The 22643-nt window shown below is 39.5% G+C and overlaps 1 protein-coding gene across 2 annotated transcripts in view; it reads right to left on the bottom strand.

The window, feature by feature from the left end:
- LOC121437235 (V-set and immunoglobulin domain-containing protein 1-like) overlaps positions 1-14771 on the bottom strand; it is a 31975-nt gene extending 17204 nt beyond the window's left edge. Inside the window, exons 1-3 of one of the 2 annotated variants that reach the window (XM_041637098.1) lie at positions 14683-14771; positions 6231-6394; positions 2797-2904 (exon numbers count right to left, since the gene is read on the bottom strand). In XM_041637098.1, coding sequence (XP_041493032.1) covers positions 2797-2904; positions 6231-6394; positions 14683-14734 — 324 coding nt within the window. In that variant the 5' untranslated portion in view covers positions 14735-14771. The remainder of the gene's footprint in view (positions 1-2796; positions 2905-6230; positions 6395-14682) is intronic. The other variant, XM_041637099.1, reaches the window with a different exon arrangement.
- Between the last annotated feature and the right edge of the window lie 7872 nt (positions 14772-22643).

Genomic DNA, 22643 nt, shown 5'->3' with positions numbered 1-22643 from the left:
GGGGCTGTTCCACTGCCTGCAGCCATCTCCCTTTCCTCCCTCCTGCCCTTTGGTGCCGTTTCCTGGTCTGCTGCTTCTAATACTGAACAGTTTGGCCACACAATACACTCCACATTCTCCAGCTGTGCCTCAGGCTGCTCCGTATCTTTACGCGGCCGCCTTCCTAGGCCCATCATGCCAAGTTCCTAGTCACACAAGGCTGCACAGCTGGCAGCCAGTTGTTTCCTCCAGTTCGCACTCCCACTCCCAAACAAGAAGCTTGGGGTATGAGCAGGAAGGCTTGAAAGGACCCCATCTGCTTTCCATTGGAGTCAGAGTGGGCTTTACTAACTGCCATTAGTTTCCAGAGCTGCTTTCCAGGTTCCTTTGGGAGATATGGAAGCCTGGGCGTCCATAGCTAAACCACACATTCTTTCCTTTTCCTCCCTTCCAGCTCCCTGCTTTCCGGCCTTGCTCCTAAAGCAACTAGGCAAGGGTGGGAAAGCAGCAGAGGGTTCAGGCCCAGAATGTTGTCTGGCCTGTACTGCTAAGGCTAGGATTGTACAGAACAGAAACAGGATACTGCAGGAAAGGCTCTCTTGTCCCATTTCACCAGCTCGTTATTGCTTGAGCCATCCACCGTTTGAGGGACTGCTTTGCATAATTTTTGGTTGAACTAATGGGCGATCCCTGACTTCTTTTATTTTTTTTTAGGGGCACTTCTTCAACAGAAATGACGTAAATTCCAGAGCAGATAAACACCAGTGAGAAGAGATGGAAGCCTTGTAGTGGTCTTCCCTGACAGCCACAGTAGCATTTGGGACGATTTGCTGCATGGCTTTGCTGCATGTGTTGCAGAACATTTAGTAGCTCTAAGCCAGCACCCACCAAATGTCACTAGGGGCTAGAGATTCTAAAACAATAAAATCAATGCCCTCTCCATTATTAAATTTCCCTGAAGTGATGGAATACACACACACACACACACACACACACACACACACACACACCTAGATTACAGAACCATTTTCTACAGGAAAAAATGGTTTTAAAATGTAAGAAGCCAGAAAATATGAAGACAATAAATTTAGGGGAAGGAGTTGTCTAAATTGTAGACATGCTGTGGATATGAGGGAGGACTTTAGGGGAGCACTGTCTAATGGACCCACACTAAACAGGGTCCGTATGCATTTTATTCATGTATAAGTGTCGTCTCTAGCTCTAGCATAACAAGCTAGCCTGGAAAGGGAAGAATCTATGGCCAGAGGGGCACCAGATCTCCCCAAACTTCTTTGTTAGCCTGCTTGTGCCAGGTGAGTTTCCAGAAAAGGGTACCCCCTGAGGGATGCTGCGAAGCTCTCCGTATTTCTGAACACAGGACATTTCTGAAGGGAGGACCAAATGGATAGTTTTTGTCCTCAGGATCAGAGAACTTGTGGCAAGAGCAGTTTCCATGCACCAAAGGGACCTCCCTAGCGAGGACCTTCAATGAAACACAGAATCTGGCCCTGGGTACTGAGAAACTCTAGGCCCCAGAGTCAATTGCTATTTAATGCAATGACTTTGAAGAGGAGGAGGTGTGGCAAAAGCTGGCCACCAGCCTGATCAGAGCAGCTCTAGGGCCTGAACCTTTTTTAATTTTGTTTTTGATTTTCAAGACAGGGTTTCTCTGTGTAACTTTGGAGCCTGTCCTGGCACTTGCTCTGTAGACCAGGCTGGCCTCGAACTCACAGAGATCCGCCTGCCTCTGCCTCCCAAGTGCTGGGATTAAAGTCATGCACCACCACCACCCTGAATCTTTTGGAAGAGGATTAAGAGAGTTCTCTTTAGAGGGATACCTAGCTCAGCCTGGATATAGTGGGGAGGGCCTTGGGCCTGCCTCAAGCCATGTGCTAGACTTTGTTAACTCCCCATGGGAAGGAAGCCTTACCCTCTCTGAGGAGTGGATGAGGGTGGGGAGAGGTGGAAGGAGTGAGAGGAGGTGAAGTAATGAGAACTGGGATTGGTATATAAAATGAGAAAAGATTGTTTTAAAATAAATAAATTAGTTAATTAATTAAAAAATAATAGCGTTCCAAGCATGGGCATGAGAAGGTAAACTCAAAACTTCTCTAGGTTTTATTTTATTTTTTAAAAGTTATTTTTATGTACGTGTGTGTATCTATGTGGGGTTATCTGCGTGAGTGGGAAGGTGCCCAAGGAGGCTGGAAGAAATTGTTGGATCTCCTGGAGTTAGAGCTCCCGGCAATTGTGAGCCATCTAACATGGCTGCTGGGAATCACATTCAGGTCTTCTGTAATATCAGCAAGCTCTCTTAACTGCGGAGCCATCGCTCAAGGCCATACTTTTCTAGTTTTATGATACACACCTTAATTCCAGTACTTAGGAGGCTGAGGCAGGAGGATTCCAAGTTCAAGGCCAGCCTGTATTCTTTTTTTTTTAAAGATTTATTTATTTATTATGTATATAGTATTCTCAGTACTCTGCATGCAGGCCAGAAGAGGGCACAGATCTCATTACAGATGGTTGTGAGCCACCATGTGGTTGCTGGGAATTGAACTCAGGACCTTTGGAAGAGCAGGCGGTGCTCTTAACCACTGAGCCATCTTTCCAGCCCCCCAGCCTGTATTCTATAGCAAGGTCCTGTATCAAAAACCAAACCACAACAAAATAAACTTCCCCAGATTTATATAGGACTTGCACTGATCTGTATTGTTATCAAATGTAAACCCTCCCACCCCACTCCTAAGGCAGGTGCTAGTGTCCTAGACTGCAATTAGTGGAGGGGTCTAGTAGTACATCAATGGGTTTTCTTACCTGAGAGGTCCAGCTACATCTTCCCCGTGCGTCTCTTGCATGCGCCATATTTAGACACTGACTGACTGCCTTTTCCTCCATACCCTCAGTATTGGGGTGCGAGCCATGCTGTGTTTGAGCAGAAACGGGTGGATCTGAGAGCTGAATGCTACATGCTATATTGCTATATCAACTCAGGAGTTGCATTAAATCACTCAGTGGTCAGTCTAGCAACACCTTACTCTCATAGGTCACAGAATGTTATATAAACAGCAGTCTCTATGACAGATATGTGTGGGGGGATGGTGACTTCAGAGAGCATTTCATGGAAGCCATTAGCGACCTTGAATTTCTGATCCTCCTTCTTCCACCTACTGAGTCCTAGAATTACAGGCATGTGTGACCATGCCTGCTTTATGTGGTGCTGGGGACTGAACACAGGGCTTCATGCACACTAGGAAATCATACTACCAACCACTACAGCCTAGTGGTTTCTTTTTAGCATCCCCAAATACCCCACCAGCATTCACTAGAAAAACTTACAACATGTTCTACACAAGTCTGAATTCATGAAAATGAGCAGGGAAGGCACCAGGAGTCAAAGCCAAATTGTATTTTGAAAAATAGTATCTCAACTCAGGATGTCTATGAACTCTTAGCTGAACAAGTTCTGCTTAGGAATGAGAAGTAGCAGAAGAAAAGGGTTTGGGCTCTCCCTCTAGCCATTAGGGATCTGGTAGGGAGAGCAATTGGGGGTTCAAGGTCAGGAAATCCTTGAAGAGCTGTCATGGCTGAGTTACATAGTTATACTAAGTGTATCTTGTTGGGCTGGTTTTCCTGGTCCCTCTGATATAGCTGGGACATGGATGAGATAATTTTGCAAAATCAAATTTTAATGAATGGTGATAGTAATGATAATAGCTCACATTAACTGAATGTTTGCAGTATAGAAGACTTCCTACTGTTTCACAAGAACAATGTCATTCAATTTTTTTCATTAAAGCTGTTAAGATAGGTAAGTAGCCCCATTTTTCAGATGGGAAAATCTGAATCTCTAAAACGTCAAGTGTCTCTAAACGTCCAGGGTTATCCAGCCAGCAAATAGGTAGCAGAGTGAGGAGCAGAACTGATATCCATCCAGAAGTTTCTACTGGAACTCCAAACTGAGTCCAAAGAAAAGCCCATGTGCGCATGGTGGGAGAGGAGACGAGAGGGAAGAAGGGGGAGAAGAGGAGGGAAGCGAGGAAATCCAGTTATCTTGGAGTAGGGGCTCAAAGGGGGCTGTGATGGGAATGGGGCAGGGGAAGGAGGCTGAAGGAAGATGGAACAACAGGAAGAAAAGAAAGCTTTGCTTTGGCAGGTGTTTTCACCCTCCTTGTCCTCAAGCAGCCCTGATCGTCCTTGTCATCCTCACACAGACTTTGCGCTGCTCTCAAGCATTTTTCCTTTCATCTAGCAGCTCAGGGGAAAGGACCTCATTTGATCTGGCAAGTAGAGAAAGCAATTCATCAAATACTTGTCAAAAGATTTTTCAAAAGTTCTAAGAGAAGTCCCGAGCTCAAGCCAAACGCACGATAATTGGCTACAGCTTCATGCCCTGCGGTCTCTCCCTAAGAAAAATTCAGAGCTAGTCACAATTCTCTCCCAGCTTCTAAGCGGCTAGAGCTCAATCAAGAGGTGGCTCTGTAAATTCCAGTATCAGGGGATGCAAAGTGAAGAATCTGCACTCTAGAGCTCAGATTCGCTTTGCCTGGCCTCCAGGAAGTCGAGTACATCTTGCATTGAGTATCAAGCACAAGACATTTCAAAAGATGCTGGGGTCTCTCTAAATTCAGCTAGCACTAGAAAAAAGAGAAGGACAATGTGTTGAAAGGACTACTAAGGAATCAAATTTTTAAAAGAACAAATCATGTGATTATTGAAAACAACCTGTGGGCAAAAGCAATTCTTTTTTAGTTGACACAAGCATGCCAGGTCACTTTGGGGATAGAAACTGGCAGCATTTTTTTTTTTTTGGTTTTTCGAGACAGGGTTTCTCTGTGGTTTTGGAGCCTGTCCTGGAACTAGCTCTTGTAGACCAGGCTGGTCTCGAACTCACAGAGATCTGCCTGCCTCTGCCTCCCAAGTGGGGGGATTAAAGGCGTGCGCCACCACCGCCTGGCCAGCCTTAGTATTATTATTTGCTGTTGATGGTGATGCTTGCATGGGATAAGAGTGAGAGGGCTTTATATTTTTTAAGTGTTTTCATATGCCTTGTCGCCATGAGTACTGTCATTCTACTGTATTTGAAAGAGAGGGAGGCATGGAGTAATACCAATATTGTCTAACCATAACCAATATTAAACAAAACTGTTTAATGCTGAATACAGGGTACCACTGAAGGACTCTCCCTGTGGGTGTGCTCTTTGATAAGGAAAAGTTCACAGTCTCAGGTAAAGAAATTGAGTACCAACAAAGAGTCAGTGAGCTAAGCAGAAGCTTAGCTGGGTAAGATGTAGTTCCTCCAGGCTTACTTTCCTCTCCCTCCACTTCTGCTTCTAGGCCATGTTCCCTTATCTTTCTAATGAACAAAGCTCCCTTTTCCTCCAAAGCCCAACCCAGGAGCCGCTGACTATCCCATCCCACCGGTGCTTGTCTCTTCTCTATTTGGGGTCATGAATCATTTTGAGAACCTGGTAACTGGAGATCTTTTTCAAGAGATGTATAAAGGTACGAATAGTATGTGCATTTGCATACACATGTGCCCAGATGTACACATCTCTCTGTAATACAATTTTATCTCTTGGGATAATTTTCAAAAATAATTACTATTCAAAGTCAAATGAAGAAAATCTAGCGATAGGCATTTTGCCTGTGGAATCATCATCCTTCCCCATAGGTGCTCATCCACCCTATTCTGGCAACTCTTCCCAAACCCCTTACTCACCCCTTCCATTCTTTATCTTCTAACCTCATGCTGCCCTCGATTACATAGGGTTCAATGCTACCATGATCCTTCTCCACTGATCTGTGGAATCTCTAATTGTCAGGACTCAATCTGGAACAATGAGTGAATTCCCTTCACAGGCAGATCCCAGTCATTAAATTAAGCAGAGTCATTGGGGTTGGCATGTGAACTGGATTCTTCTGGAAATAACGGGGAGACTTCTGGAAGATATCTTTTAAAAAGCTACTGCTTACTTCACATACGAGGAAGCCTGTGGCTATTCTGGAATACATGATATATATGGTGCTGACTATTCAAAATTGAGATAACAGACAAACATAAACAAGGTAACACAAAGACCACGTCATTCAGATAGACTGTCTTCCCTAAACAGCTATCTAAAAACTCTGTGTCTCAAGTTTTGTCATTGTTCTCACTAGTTCCTTCATATTTCACTGTTCCTTCATATGCTCATCCCAACGGTTTTCAAAAAGAACTACTTAGTGGGAATAATTTAGAGAATCCTTACAGAAATTGGCTCCATGTCCTTATTGTGGAAGAAAGACCATTGGATTGTGAGCTTGTCCAGCGACGTCACAGTGGTGGTATAGAGGCAGAGCAGAGTGACATTAGATCCAACAGTCACATTCAAGAAACTGTCTGGGATGGTCACTTGCACCATACTAACATGACCTGAAAAGACAAGCATCAGATAATTAGTAGTACATATGTTCTGATGGCATTTTCATCACACAATACAAAACATCTTGTCTAGTGACGCTAAGACAGGGAAGAGAGCAGAATGAAACATACAGGAGACCTGAGGCAGAAAATAAACACAGGAAAGACTTTCTAACTCATAAGTTTCTAACAAGTTATGACATGAAGATGATCAAAACCTAGGTGACAGTGAGGTAGTGATACCGGACTAGCAATTCATATATGGGTCAGGTTATACACAGCTCCTTACGGTCTTGCTCAGGGACACTAAAGGGCTTGAGGATGAAGAACAACCAACTCAGATTTCTCATGATACAGTGGTCCTTGAATACAGATTTCCCATGATACAGTCATCCTTGAATACAGAGCATTTATTTAAGAAAAATTAGATAAGTCAGAAGCTAAGGCTTTGCTATGGCTTTCAAATCCCAAACTACAAAAATTCCAGATGAGTTCTATACCCAAGACCACTGTATGTGGTGGGGGTGAGGGGCTTACTGGGAGATCTGTTATATCCAAGGTTGTACTAAGATGTCAGTTTTCTTTTACACTTTCATCCTTTTATGAGTGGAGTGAACCAAAATCTAAATAACAGGTAATTTTTGTCACTGATCTGGTGACTAAAGGAATATGTGTTGTATATTTTCCTAATTTTTTTGTTTTAATTTTTAACAGAGTAAATGTAGACAGAAATATTGCACATAAAGAAACCACTTTGAGGAACTTCAGTAACTTTTTATGGAGTTGAAGATGAAAAACAGAGACTTGAGCGTGCTAAGTAGGCATACTAAGTAGCTACAACCTCATTCTCTTCATTACTGGTTTGTGTTTAGTTGCATTATATTGAAATGCCATGCTGTGCACAATTTCCATTATTTTAAATTCAGGCTTTCAGGGCCCAGTATGTGGTTTCTCTTAGTCCATGTTCTGTAGGTGCTTGGGGGAAAACGTCCATTATGCTACTGTTTGGTTGTGCGCTCTATACAAGAAGATGTAATTTAAAGTACTGTAATACACATAACATGCACAAGACTCTGAGTTCAATTCCCAGCACTGCAAAATAAAAGATTAAATAAACCAGTATGAATATGTGAATGGATGCCAATTTGTTGTAGTAAGGCTACTTGTTCATTTCCTGGCTGCCCAGACTCCCGAAATAACCACACAGAAACTGTATTAATTAAATCACTGCTTGGCCCATTAGATCTAGCTCCTTATTGGCTGACTCTTACATATTAATTTAATCCATTTTTATTAATTCGTGTATCACCACGTGGCAGTGGCTTACCAGCAAAGTTTTGGCATGTCTGTTTCTGGCAGCGGCTCCATGGCTTTTCTCCTACTCCATCTCTTTTCTCCCAGCATTCAGCTTAGTTTTCCCCGCCTATATAAATTCTACCTTACTATAGGCCAAGCCAGTTTCTTTATTCATTAATCGATAAAAGCAACACATAGACAGAAGGAACTCCTACACCACATAGCAATCTACTGGTGTCAATATTTTACTAGTTGGAGTGATATGTGTAAATTTCACTTACATTTAGGGCCACTTACCTTCTCAATATTTACATGTCATTGTCTTGGGATAATGGTATAAGAGAGTGCTGTAGTTTTTGTCTCAATTATCACATATGACACACAGCATTTATGAGTTAAAGCAGACACACACATACACATATTCATATTTCTGCCCTTTCTTTTGTTCCTTTTGTCTCCATAATGCTTTAAGATCTTTCTTTTTATCATCTTCTATATTTCAGAAGTAATTCCTTGAGCCATTCTTCAAGGGTATGCCTGCTAGATGAAGATATTTTCCCCCTTTGACTGAGAATCTCATTATTATTTTCCCTTAATTCTTGAACAATAGTTTCACCAGATACAGATTCTATTTCCTGTCATCTCTGCTGTACTACTGAGTCTATCAGCATGTTTCTTATTTTTATTATTGTATTTTTTTAGTTCTATAATTTCCATTTGAGTTTCCTGGGAAGACAAATAATCTAATTTTACTTAAAAATAATTCAAAGTAGAGGAAAGGAAATTGAGGATGAAGTTATACATTAAAAAAGTCTTCAGGACTGAAAATATGGATCAGGGTACTTGGCTAGCATGTGTAAAGCCCTGATTTTGATCACCACCAATGCAGAAAAAAATCTTCAGAGAAATAGATGACTACAATGCCTGACTCTTATTTGACTTCTTGTTTCTCCATTTAAAATTAACTGAAAAATACTTGTACATATGGGATGCATGTGTTACAGTATCATTGATGTTCTGATATATTACAGACACCTCCCATCTAACTGGAACCTGTTGAACATCAATTTCGTGCTAAATACTGGGGAGACAATGTTGAATGAGAATCCCAATCTCTGACTGCCATGTCAAAGCAACAGAAAGCCATTTCTAGCCCATCAGTGTGGTAGTGAATGAAATTCAATGATATAAGCAATACAAATCTGATTCAAACATTTCCTATTTTTCATAAGAGACACATATGCCTGTAATAATTTGAGATTGTAAAAGCTCAGAAATTACATATTGGAATTCAGACAGTATTTTCAAACTTTACATGGGACATTTTTAAGAACACTATACATTGTCTCACGGTAACAATTGGCAAAGCAAAATCACCAAACCATTTTATTGCTCATATTGCCCATATTCAGCAACATAAACAATTCTTAAATTCTGAGGAACAGATAGTTTTCAGGCATTGGCCAACCTTAATAAAGTGACAACAAACAACAGAGCTTAGATCTGTGTTTTTAATTTTTAATTTTTCAAATAAATTTCTTTAGAAAAACCTCAGCCCATGCCAAGCCTCGTGTCTTTCTTTCTGCCTGCTGCCTGAGAATCAAGACATAAAGCTGTCAGCTACTGCTCCAGTACCGTGATTGACTGCTTCCTGCTGTAATGATAATAGACTAAATGTCTCAGCACTGACTACCTGGAGCTCATTCATTTTGGCTTGTATCTCTTTGACATGCATCAATCTAAACTTTATCATGGAACATCATTTACACACTGGTTGTGAGATTTAACAGTTTGAATATATCATATGTTTGGTTGTTTAAGGACACCATACTCCAGAAGCCCCTGTAACAAAGTGAACCACAGGCAGGTGTATGGTTTCTCTGCTCTACAGAAATCAATGAAACAATCAGGATATCTGAATTCAATACAGAAAATGATTTAGTAGAAGAGGATTTGACAAATCGCCAAAACACTGGGTTTGTAAAAAAGTAAATGAGAAAAGAAAACATAATAATGAAGATAACTTGGTTTTCCCAGACACTATGAAACTCATTCACCCAACAGACACTTAACCCACAGGCCTGAGACAGAAACACTTTTATCTTCTTTTTTCCCTAGAAGTGAAGCCAGATGGTGGTGGTGCACACCCCTAATCTTAATAGGTAGTGGCAGTCACATCTCAGAGTTTGAGGCTAGCCTGGTATACACAGGGAGTTCCAGGACAGGCAGGACTACACAGAGAAACTTTTTCCCAAAAAACAACAAAAACAAAACCAAACAAACAAACAAAAAAGTGAAAAAATAAATTATATTTATTTTTTGAAATTTGGTCCTGCCTCAAGTTAGTATACCAGACCTTGTTGATTCCCCAAGGAAGACCTTACCCCTTCTGCGGAGTGAATGCAGGATGGGAGAAGGGGAGGGAGGGGAACTGAGGTTGGTATGTAAAATGGAAAAGCAATTTAATAAAAAATATGAAGAAGGATAAAAAATATAGAGTATTTTGGCTATCAAGGTACTAACAACAGCATCAGCAGAAAATGCGCCGTTAATTGCTTCACATTGGAAGATTATGCTGTGGTGGGAAATTAAAGGAGTTATGATTGGGAAAGAAGTCATGGGAAGAATCTCTGCTCAGACCAATGAGCACTAAAAAAGTGTACATATCACCACAGAAGCAAGGGTTTCAAATTCCAAGTGTAAATCAAGAACTAATGAATAGTCTTGTTTGTATAACCTGACTCTTAAAGGGTGAGAAGAAACATGTACAGAAGAGGTGTAAGGTCCCAGGAGAGCAGAGAGAGACAAGTCAATCCCTCAATGATCTCAGCACAAGCATTGCTTTTCAGTGACAGTAATATAAATGGAGAAGATGATTCAGGAATATTCCAAAGAAATCTGATGACAGAAAAATGAAACACTGAGAAACAAGAGTCTAAAAACCAAGTACATATACTGACACTTCTGATGAGCCTTCAGAAATGGATTTTTCTTATATTTTAATATAAGACAATATGATCCATCAGAAATGATGGATCAGTGGTTTAGAGCATTTTTTTACTCTTCAAGAAGACACCGGTATCCTTGTCAGCACCTACATGCTGACTCACAACTATCCCTATCATTCCAGATCGCACCCCTCTAAACTCCGTAGGCACCAGAAACATACATGGTACACATACATTCATGTAGGTAAAACATTCATGCACATAAAATAGTTGTAAAAATTTAAAAAATATTTCCTTCATGGCACAACTGTTCAATTCATCTGTTTAAGGAAATTCAATATTTCAGTGCTTTGTGACACAAACATCAATATTTTTCTATTTTGAAACACATCATACTAATCTATAGAATATGGCACATCATTTAGAGGAACTATGCACATGTCACATATTCTTTAACAACAATAGTATATTTAAAAGCATATAGTTAATTATGACAAGAATGTTCAGTAGCCTGAAGATGGGAGTACTTGGGTACAATGGCAATAGGTAAATAGAGCAGAGATTCAAACAATTGCAATCATAATAACAGAGTCCCTGAAATACAACTGCCCAATCATTTTGATATTCCAGGATAAGAGACATAAATATATATCAAAATGATATAGTGTTTTTTATCCCAGAATATAAAAATGATTTCCATTATCATTAATTCTACTCTACACAGGAAAAATATCATTGTGGGTTCACGGGCATTTAGTTTCTAGTTTTAGTTATAATTTTAATTTCTCAATTTTTGGCATTTGCCCATTCTTTCAATTGGCTCTTATGTCCCTTTGAAGAGCCTCACAAATGTGCTTTACTAGCTCGGATCAGTCTTTTGTATTTTCTGTCTTGTACATAGAATAAACCACTTCTGTAAACAGCTTTGTATCTTTGGATTGGACAGTGTGATTGAAAATAAAGATCTGGATAGTAAAAAAAAGAAAGAAAGCATTCTGTTACTGCATATTATTTAATCCTCTAAGATCATGCTCTAGCTCACCACCGTCCAATAGAACTTTCTGTGAAGCTGAAGATGGAGGTGGACGTGGAAATATTCTGGCTCCACCCCATTCAGTTTAGTAGTCACTACTCACATGGAATGTGGCTAGGAAAACTGATGAGGTCATGGTGTAATTTTACTTAACTTGAATTAATTTAAATTTAGATAGTCACATGTAGATAATGAACAGGGCAAACGTAGTACTAACCAGGAGGTAGCTCTGTGAATATCAGAAGAAAAAGAATTCTTTCTTTGGGTTAAATTTACTTTATATTGAAAAACAATATAAAAATACCCACATTAACCGAATGCACATAAGTAATAGGCTGAAGACTAATACCCGATTTAAACAAAACAAAACCCTGACTTACAATTTTCCTCCATGACTTGATTGAATTAATAAACAAAGCAAAACTGTGAATGTGGTTGAAATGTACATGGCTGCTTCTAAAAATAAGTGTTTATCATCTAAGGAACATAATTCAAGATGTGTATGCTTAAATTAATCAGCATTCTAAAGAGTTTAAATGTGCTCTATTTTGGTGATGATTATGCACCCATTTAATGCCTAAAATGTGGGTAAGGCCCTTGCTTATTCGGAGGATTAGTAGACTACTACTGTGCCACAGCAAAAATACTGCCCAACTGGCTGTACTGACCGGGTGCACTTCAAGTGATTTCATTTCTGCCCCCTTCCATGTAAAGTTGCTTCATTTTTTTTTTAGTTGCAGAATAATATAACCAAAGGATCATACAATTTTTGCGTTTGATTTCAAAACCAACATTCAAATATATTACTTCTTTTGAATGCATACCTCCCTTAGATGAAAACAAGAGTGACATATTCCACCAGGTGACAATTACATATCACATGGAGCTAAAACGATCTGCATCAATTTTTGCAGGAGAAAGTTTTAACTAAAATTAGTTTTGCTGAAATGGAAATTAAAATAAGACCTCAGACATTGCTGAAAGTATTTTGATTAAACTAATGTCTTCCTGATTAGCTGTGCAGAAATTTGATTTTAAATGTGACTATGAAAACCATTTCCAGATGTTTGGGTTTGGGGGTAGCGAATTTTTCTTACAACATGTTTACTATGCAACATGTTTGATACAAAAAAAATAGCCTTTCTATGAAACAAATGCAGGTTAAGTATAAAACTGTACTTTTAGAGAGACATTATCAGTTTTCCTACAGCCATGCCATCAGCTGATGGCTCAGGACAGTGAAGTGACTTGGATGTCTGTGAATAACACATATAGACTACCTAAATCTTCTTTTGTCTGATGTTCACACGAATGCGACTACAGTGGATGATATTATATTATACTCCATTTCCACGTCACCTGCTGTGTTATCCGAGTTTGCTTTGGGCCCGCTAAAACACTGCATATGTCAATGACAACAAAACCACACCACTAATTAAGAAAAATACCCAGGTGTTTATGGCTCACTCTGATTGGGCCATCTATTGAAATTTACAAACAAGATCCAAGCATCATGCTAAGTTTAAATAATAAAAAATGAGGAACAAGGCATAGGCTCCATTTGAATGCAATATCCATTCCTATAAAGAGAAATTGATAATTTACTCAAATCTGAGTGGTAAGATTATATTTTCATTTATAAATATACACATTCTCAAATATAGTGAATATCCATTCTATTTATCATCAGTAAAATTATAGATTTATATGCATATATTTATAATACAAGTCATTCATGTACCTATTATGATCCTATCTCTAATATAGAACAGGGTAAGACTTTACATAAAGAATTAAAAGGTGTGCTCATTTAGGGTTGGTGCAGAAAACTTATGGTTTGACCAAAGTAGCTAACAATCGAAGGGAATGACAGAGATTTACCATATTTATTAAATAGAAACAAAATTCTAAGGTAAAGTAACTAAGTAACACGTTTCAGGCTCTATGGCCAGGAAAGATCATAGAATAAATTCAAAATTGCTTTCCGGTGACTTTTGACTCCATAGAACATCTTTGTTTAAACATTTAAGAATGGATATTTAAAGATTTACTACTAACCAGAAGACAATATTAGAATTAGTATTTTTCCTAATCATAAAAAATCAGGAAAATAAAATCAAAATCTTTAATTATATAACTCAGAAGTAACCATGATTATTATATTTCCTTCTTTTAATTTATTATAATTAATGTTTGCATGTCTTGACACTTCACATATTTTATCCTGAGCAGGCTTTCATATCACTAAATATGCTTATAAAATTGTAAGCTACTGACAGACTAACATTATGCATGACTTAAAAATAATGTTTGATAAACATTATTGTAGCTACCACAAACTTAACTTACCATCAGAACAGATTGAAAAGACACATGGCGTTTGCTTTAAAACCTCAGCCAAGAGACTTTCCAAATTAATTACCTCTTCCGGGCTTAACAAACAAAACAGTTTGAGTCTCTAAAAATGATTTTGTTCTGCTCAAATCCCTAAAACCAACCATACTGTAATTTCTGCAATGCATTCCTACAACTTGAAAACCAGACTTTGGAGGAAATCTTTGCTAACCGAGCGCTCTATGAGTCTCTCTCGTCACCGAGACAAATATGCTCGCTCACACAGTCTTGAGCCCTGGCTCCGCTTGTTGTGGCAAAGTGAGTGAATCATGGTGAACTCTGGGGAAACAGTGAGCTAACGCAGAAATCTTATCTTTAAGCACAAACTTTGCTTTCTGAGTAAATTCCCTTGTTCACCTTTCAAACTAAATAAAAAAAATTAGGAAAACCAACTGGAAAACATATTTCAGAAGCGGTGTAAGCCAATTTTACTGCAGACTGACCTCCCAATCATCAACACGGAGGAACATATTTGCTAAACAAAAGTTCTGAAAAGAGAAAGAACAGCACACTAATCACAGTCTCTTGGACGTCTGGGAGAGGAAGATTTCTGTAAAAATTTGCAATTTTAGTCTAAAGAGCAATTCGACTTCCGGTTGCTAGCGATAATTGGAAGATCCATTCCTTACCTGCAAGGCAGTTTAATATCAGAAAGACCTTCCAAAACGCGAACACCATCATCCTGAGAATTGCTTGGAGCAGCAGGTGCCCGTCAGGAGTTTGCCTGAACTAGGCTAGTATGAAACTGGCTTCTTCAATCACACCGAGGTTTGCCCGGCTTATCTGCTGGGCATCACCAAGCAAATAGGCCTCTTCCAGCTTGCTTATTGGGTACAGACCTCTCTCCCAGCAGATCTGTGTTTATTTGAAACACTTTTCCCCGGGTGTGTTCCCTTGATATATTTGCTACTGTGTTAAAAATAAACTCATGGATTTAAATTCTTCCAGCTCTTTGTACAGATTCTCTTAGCTCACATTGTTTAAAAGCAAGCTTATTAAAAACTTGTACGTGGAGGAGAGAAGATACAGTTGTAAGAGAACGTATGCAAATAAAATTTGACAAGGTTAATTAATTTCAAGTAGGTCCATGAAGATATAGTTGGAGAGAAGTTAAGCAAATAAAATTTGACAAGGCTAATTAATTTCACATAGTTCCACGAAAGTCTTAGAGCATTAACCCACTAAGCACCTTTCATAAACTAGGTTAGTCAATCGGTGATATAGGCTTCCCTGGGGATTTGAGGTTCAAAGAAAGGGCCCAGAGACTGTGAAGTAAAAACGTGTTCATTCCTATGGGAACAAATTCTAAACACATTGCTTTTTTTTAAGGCTCATCATCTATCAAAAATGGAAGTAAAATTCCATTCTTATGTCTTCCAAGTTAGAAACGATGCAATACTCACTAACTTAATGTGCAAAATCAGGGGAGTTAATAGATGCTCCAAGTCTTCCATTAGTTGAGTCTGCGTTTTTGCAGAATTAAGTTACTTTTTAGATGCTACGGGGTTTGTTTGGAAATTAGGGGTTCACTAGGTGGGCATGGGAGAAGGTGAGCATTTTTTAAGATATTCTGAGAAACCTAAGGGCATCCCCTCGTCCTGCTTCCAGCTCTATAGTGACTCTCAGCACCTGCCTTGTGAAGGCTCTTCTGGACTTCTTCATCCTGTATCCCAGTCTTGGGCTAAGGCCCCAACTCTAGTAAGGCATTTTCAGTAACACTCTCCATGGACTGCCAGCATGCCTAGAGTCCTGCATCTGGATTCCCAGCTACTTATGATCTGATCCTCATTACATCTCAACTTTAGCCACAGGAAATGCCGTAGAGATTTATTGCTCAGTGTTTAGTCAGATGAAAAACGCCCGTTTCAAACGACATGCTTTATGAACTTTAATTTAGGAAAAAAAAAACCGATTTTACCTCTATCTTTCTTCAGCCAAGTGAATTCCTCCCTCTTCAGAAAACCATTTCATGTTCATCAGAACAGACTCCTCCTTCTAAACCTTTCCCTATCCACACCTATGTCTGATGCCAAACCTTAAGGACTTCCATTCCTTAGAGTTTTCCTTTCCCTCATTTTGCTGCCTAAGCACATGCTTAGACTTTGTAAATAAATATACATGTCAACCCTCCTCTGGGTGCCCTTGCTTATCAATTTACATTTTGTTTGGAGGTGATCAATATTGGAAGTTGGTACTCAAATGTTCCCTGGAGTTTCCTTTTCATTAACTGAGTCTCACCTAAATCCAGTGACAGTGTGCCCTTTGAGGACAGTGAGCTCCTTCGGGGAGAAAGATTAAGCCTTTTGTGGGAAGGTCATCACTTAAGAGTGGGTCCCAAAATGGACCCAATAATCCATATTCTTGCAGCAGCAATATGATGAGTCATATTCCCAGACCTATGCAGACCTTCCTTGAGAACCAGCTTAATTTGGTGTACTGAGCAATAGAGAATGGGGAGAAAGAGAAGAAATAGCAGATGGCAGAGAAAACCAGGTTTTCTTCTTCAAGGTAGGAATTGTGCACGAGACATTTTTCTGCAAATCAGTATCGTGTGTCCTTGATACCTCCTTTCCCTTCTGAGCCCACCTTCACAGTCCCCTGAGGTTGTCATTATGGGAGAATTCACTCCGCAGATACTTAATACTCCAAAGTTCTTCCTCCTTTCTATCTGTATTCCTCCAGGAAGCAGCCCTTCTGTAAAAGAAGATCCCACCTTCAGGGCAGGAGGGAACCGATGAACAATTTGCAATCCTTTTTCATTGTTTGATGATCAATTGCTTCTGTCCTCTAAATACATTTCTGATCAAGAGAATTAATCAATGCGACTTGGAGACAAAGTGTAGGGAAAGTTCTGAACTAGCGGACAGCTTGTAGGCTGGCCCTTTGGAGGCCCTCACCAGTTCTTCTAAGCCCTGGTTAAGCTTTGGATTCTAAGGCCATCAAATCTCCAAAAGAGCCAGCGTTCGCATTTAGAAAACATTGGCATTTCTATGGAGGTGAGTAAAGAAAGAGCTTGTTTAGCCTGAGCCATTTTCTGTTTTCTTTTGCTTTGTTGAAAATTTCACTGTATGAGTACTGCATTTCCATCAGTTCCACTCCCTTTACTCCCTCCCCACGAGAATTCCTCCCTTTCTCCCTTCCACTCCCTCTCAAATTCATGACCTAGTCTCCTTTTTGGGTACAGTGCTTTTCAACCAGGGGATTTCTATGTTTCCTCCAACATTCCATATGTGACCGTAGCAGAGTTTCAATATAACCAATTGCCTGTTTTATTTTTATAAACTTGACAAAAAAATCTAGACATATCTGGCAAAGGAATCTCAGCTGAGAAAATGCCTCAATAACAGGCCTGTAGGCAAGTCTATATGATGCTTTCTTGATTAAATGATTTATGTGGGGTGTGTGCAGACCACTGTAGTCCTGGGTTGTATAAGAAAGCAAACTGAGCAAGACAAGGGACACTAAGCAGCATCTCTCCATGGTTTTTGCTTCAGGTCCTGCCTTGACGTACCGCTTTGGCTTCCTCCAATGGACTGTGCCCTGGGATATGTAAACCAAAGACCACTTTCCTCAAGTTGTTTTTGGTTGTCTTGTGTTATCACCGCAATAGAAACCCTAAGACATTGATCTTTATAACTAGAAAACTTTGGGGGAATGAAAGAGTATTACTGAGCCGGGCAGTTGGCACATGCCTTTAATCCCAGCATTCGGGAGGCAGAGGCAGGAGAATCTTTGTGAGTTTGAGGCCAGCCTGGTCTACAAGAGCTAGTTCCAGGGCAGGCTCCAAAGCCACAGAGAAACCCTGTCTCAAAAAACCAAAAAAAGGAAAAAAGAAAAAAAGAAAAGAGCATTATTGGTAATTAAATGAGATGGACAGGGTAAAATGAAACAGATCCAGACAAGCCTGGATATCTAGCCACCCACCCACGTAATAATGCTAGACCCTGAACATGGAAAAGCACGTTGACTAACGCAACATGGCTGAACTAGTTGGCTCTATGTAGTGGAGTAAACAATTTGAGAGTTTTGCCAACACCTATTTGTAACGGGATATTTCCCACAAAACACTCTGGAACATTTAAGGAGAATGTCTATACTGTGTTCATATAAAACCTAGGGGGTTCCATTAAACTCCAAGAAATCATGCAAATTCTCCCTTTGAAACTGAAGTTTTATGTTGCTTGACCACTGCTCAAAAGAAGTGGGCCATTAAATGGCACATGAAATATTAGTCTTCACATTTTTGGAGGGCTTTATAATTTTTAAACTGCTTTTCCATTTTCTTCCCATGACTAGAGATAAAATAAGTAGGGCAGGTATTATCTCCATTTTCAGAAAACTGAAGCCCAAAAACTTTGTATTTTTCCCAAAGACCACACAGCGCACATTAGACGCTGTTCCCATCACATGGACAGTGACACACTGATTATGTTGCAACAAATACGCTACTGCCTTCAGAGTTCTTTCCTGGGAACGTTCAGAAATGCGTGGTATCAGATTACTCCCTCATTTTTAACTTAAAAAAAATAAAAGCAATTCATTTAGAATGCAAAGGGATTTAAACAAAAACAGAAGTGTATAAAAGAAAATCCCATCTCTAGCCCTCCGTCCTCAGTTCATTGTCTAGTTCAATTTCATCCTCATGCCCACAAGCAACAGGCTGTTGGTATGTACCACAGAGCTTTTTCTATACAATTACACACAGAAACACACAATGAACCTGTGTGTGGCAGCTCATGCTTGTAATCCACTACACGGGAATCTGAGGGTAGGGAGATTTCTGTGAGTTCAGGATAACCTGGGCAAGAGTCTGAGACCCTATCTCAAACAAACAAATGAACAAGCAAAACCTAGAAACAAAATCCTCTCAAGAGACACACAATGATTTTTAATGGAAAACTGATCATGTTATGCATATTATTCTATAACTTGATTTTCCTGCATAAAAAGCATTTTTAGTCTTTATGCCCAATTATATCTACAGATCTGCCCTATTTGTTTTAAAGACTACATAATATTTCATAGTATATGCATGATTCTTTCTTCTGTACAAATAGAAAATTAATACTAGAATAAGTCATTTCCTTGTTTTGCTATTACATACAATGGTGCAAGGAATATCCTTTCCTTAGATTTTGCCCATTCATATGGCTATTTTTATCAGTTGGGTTCCTATAGGTTTTATAATCATTTCTGTAGTGAAGGATTGCTGAATGGAAGGATACTGGTAGACTTATAAGCTTGCATTTCGTTCATTTGCACTGTTATCACATTAAAACGGGATGCTGTCCTATGCTTTCATGTGTACCTCTGCGCCTCAGGCAACATGTTCTAGATTGCTGATAGAGCAAAATAGGCTCCAAGCTAAAAATCAATCCTACTGCTCTCTGTTTCTCTCAGAGCTATGGATTGTAAACTCCTGGAAGTTGGCTAGGAATTTTTTTTATCTTTTTCTATTTTTCATGTGTGTAGGCATATATATGACATATGTGTCTGTGTGCATGTGCACGCTCAAGGTTAATGCTGAGAATCACTCTCAACCATTCTTCAAAGTGGCATACACATCAGATTCCATGTTGAAATAACCTATGGAAGACACTGGATTAAATAAAACAAAATTAAAATCTCTTAAAATTTTTGAAAAAAGAACTGAGCATTTTAAAGACTCTGAAATCCACGTTTCCCCGACGCCATTACCTCTGTGACCTCGTCTGCCATCCCTACCTCTCACTCCTCTGCGCCAGCCACACTGCTCTCTGCTTAGTGAGTTGCCACCTTTTATAATGTTCCTTTGGGGGGGGTGTCTCACACTACATTTGAATATTTCCTCTCAGATATGAACAGAGAAAATTTCTTTGCTATTTTCTAGTCTCTGCTAAACCGTTTTTTTTCCCAAGGTGTCCATTTTTCCTCACTGTTTTAAAAGCCAGGGTTTTGCTATGTAGCTCTAGCTGACATGAAACTCACTGTGTAGACCAGACTGGTCTCAAACCTTCAATGATCCTTCTGTATCTAAGGGTCTTCTAAGTGTGGGATTACAAGCTGTTTACACAATTTTCAATTTTGACTTCTCCCCAGACTTCCAATCACCTTCAACCTTTTAACTTGTTCTAACATACAACACTCTTCCCTCATCTATGTTTCCCATCATGATTTCAGTTACTCAAGGTAAAGCATATCTCAAAACCACTAAATATTAAATTCTAGAAATAAAAACTTGCTTTAAATACCTTTCATTATATTCCAATTATTCTATTTTAATTGCTGCTTTAAACCAATCCCTTACTGAGCTTATTTTATAAATTAAACTATGCCTTAGTCATGCATGTATAGGAGAAAACACAATATATACATGTATACATTCTTACATACATATGTGCATATATCCCGCTTTCTCTGCATATATATTCTGCTTTCTCCTACACACACTATAAATATACATATACTTATACATATACATACACACCTCACCAGGGGTCTCAGAACATATCTTCTATTAACAAGAAGGGGATACTGTTTACTCAGCAAGAGTGTATGATTCAAAACGCTAAGAATTCACAGGTTTTGTTCGCTATTTATTCTGAGTGCTTAGAACAGTGCCTGACATGTAGCTAGTGTATAAGAACTACTTAGTGGAAAAACATGCAATCCACTTGAAATTTATTTTTCTGGATTGTAAGATACAGCAGGGCAATTTTAAATATTCTAACGCTCCAGATAGTGTCCAAACATTGGCCTGTGAGTGAGATTTGCTCTTTGGAGATACTAAGTCACTTGACACCAAGTCTCATTTATAAGGCAAGTGATCATTTAAGTAGTGCTGGTCTGTAGTTAAGAAATTAGGTGTGATTGCAGTAGAATTTGTTACTTTGATTGGGTTGAGAGCTGACTCAGAGGCAATGTGAGGTTTCCAAAAGTGATCTATGCCATTCTTATGGAAGCTACAGGTGAATCCGAGACAAAGATCCGCAGAAACAAGAGAACAAGAGTGAGACATCCTTGCTAAACACCGCAGGGTTTGTTCACCAAAACAGTTATCATGAAGAAAATGGAGTTTATGGGACTTTTCAAATGTATGTTTATGATCTTGTATTTTTAGTTTTAATTACATATGAACAGGCATAATATTGTCAGTGCTTAGAGCCTACACATTATGTTTCTGTGGAGTGGCTCCAAAGAAGGTGTTTCAAGGAGCATATAAATGCCAGAGCCAGGACTTCCAATGTCAGCTGGCTCTGGAACCGCTGATCTTAAGTTGTGGTTAAATCACGATGGCTTTAAGGACCTGGTTGGATATTGGCACCTACCAAATGCTTAAAAGCAGTATGGTGCGGGCGATGGTGGTGCACGCCTTTAATCCCAGCACTTGGGAGGCAGAAGCAGGTGGATCTCTGTGAGTTCGAGGCCAGCTTGGTCTACAAAGGGAGTTCCAGGACAGGCTCCAAAGCTACAGAGAAACCCTGTCTCAAAAAAAAAAAATAAAATAAAAAAATAAAATTTTAAAGCCGGGCGGTGGTGGCGCACGCCTTTAATCCCAGCACTCGGGAGGCAGAGGCAGGCGGATCTCTGTGAGTTCGAGGCCAGCCTGGTCTACAGAGCTAGTTCCAGGACAGGCTCCAAAGCCACAGAGAAACCCTGTCTCGAAAAACCAAAAAAAATAAAAAAGCAGTATGGTGAATTCTATTTTTCATATTCATGGTATCTCAAGCTTACTATTTTGAAGGATAACACTCATCTAGATGCATTTGTTGTATTATATTTATTTTTTAACATAATCAGCTCCAACAATAACAACAGGTTAACACTGGTTTGCCTTGCAAACAATAAAAAGAAGTTGTATTTTTTTTATGATTGTATCAATAACAAAATGGGAAGTTTCAGGGCAAGAACCCCAACAAATCAAACTCTCCAGCGAATGTTGTGATGCTGTTACACATGGAGAGTCACCCTTGCCCTACTGTGCACACGTACAAGGCCTGGAATTCCTGTCAGCAATGAACCTAATACAAACTTGCAGTTCTCAAGTGTACGCTCTGGGTATCTCACTGAGAATCTTCCAGAATCTTCTAGAAAATTGCTTATTTGTGCTATGAAGCAGGACCACTTTGGGTGTATATTTAAAGAGGGCCATGAAGGTTCCTGTCCAGCTGAATTTGGGAACTACTTGTTTCCTGTCCTAAAAGGAAGAACTATGCAGGAAGTTCTTTGGCAAATCATGTTTTAACAGTAACAGTGAGTCAGCTTCCATTGAGTAGTCTGAGATTGCTTACCTAGCGATAGTAGAGAGGCTGGAAAGGGTTAGTACCAGGAACTCCATGTTAACCGATAGCATGACTCAACTGGCTGTGTACATTAAAGTGTTTGGGGAAGCCTACTCCTAAGTAATTTGTATTGACGCACTGTACAAATACATGCCATAAAGTCTGCTTTGGAAAAAAAGTCACACATATGAGGCTGCACAGAACCCATGTAGATAACACACATGCGTGTGCACACACATCTATATTTCACACAACGGCATCCTAGACCCCCCCCCATTGTTTCCATTTAGGAGAAGTCAAGCTATGAAGAATCACATTCTAATGTATGA

Source organism: Microtus oregoni, unplaced genomic scaffold (genome assembly GCF_018167655.1).
Source record: "Microtus oregoni isolate MIOR12 unplaced genomic scaffold, Mior012 000050F_ref0000143, whole genome shotgun sequence".
Lineage (NCBI taxonomy): Eukaryota > Metazoa > Chordata > Mammalia > Rodentia > Cricetidae > Microtus > Microtus oregoni.
The sequence above is the reverse complement of the archived record's forward strand: the minus strand, read 5'-3'. Positions and strand labels throughout refer to the sequence as shown.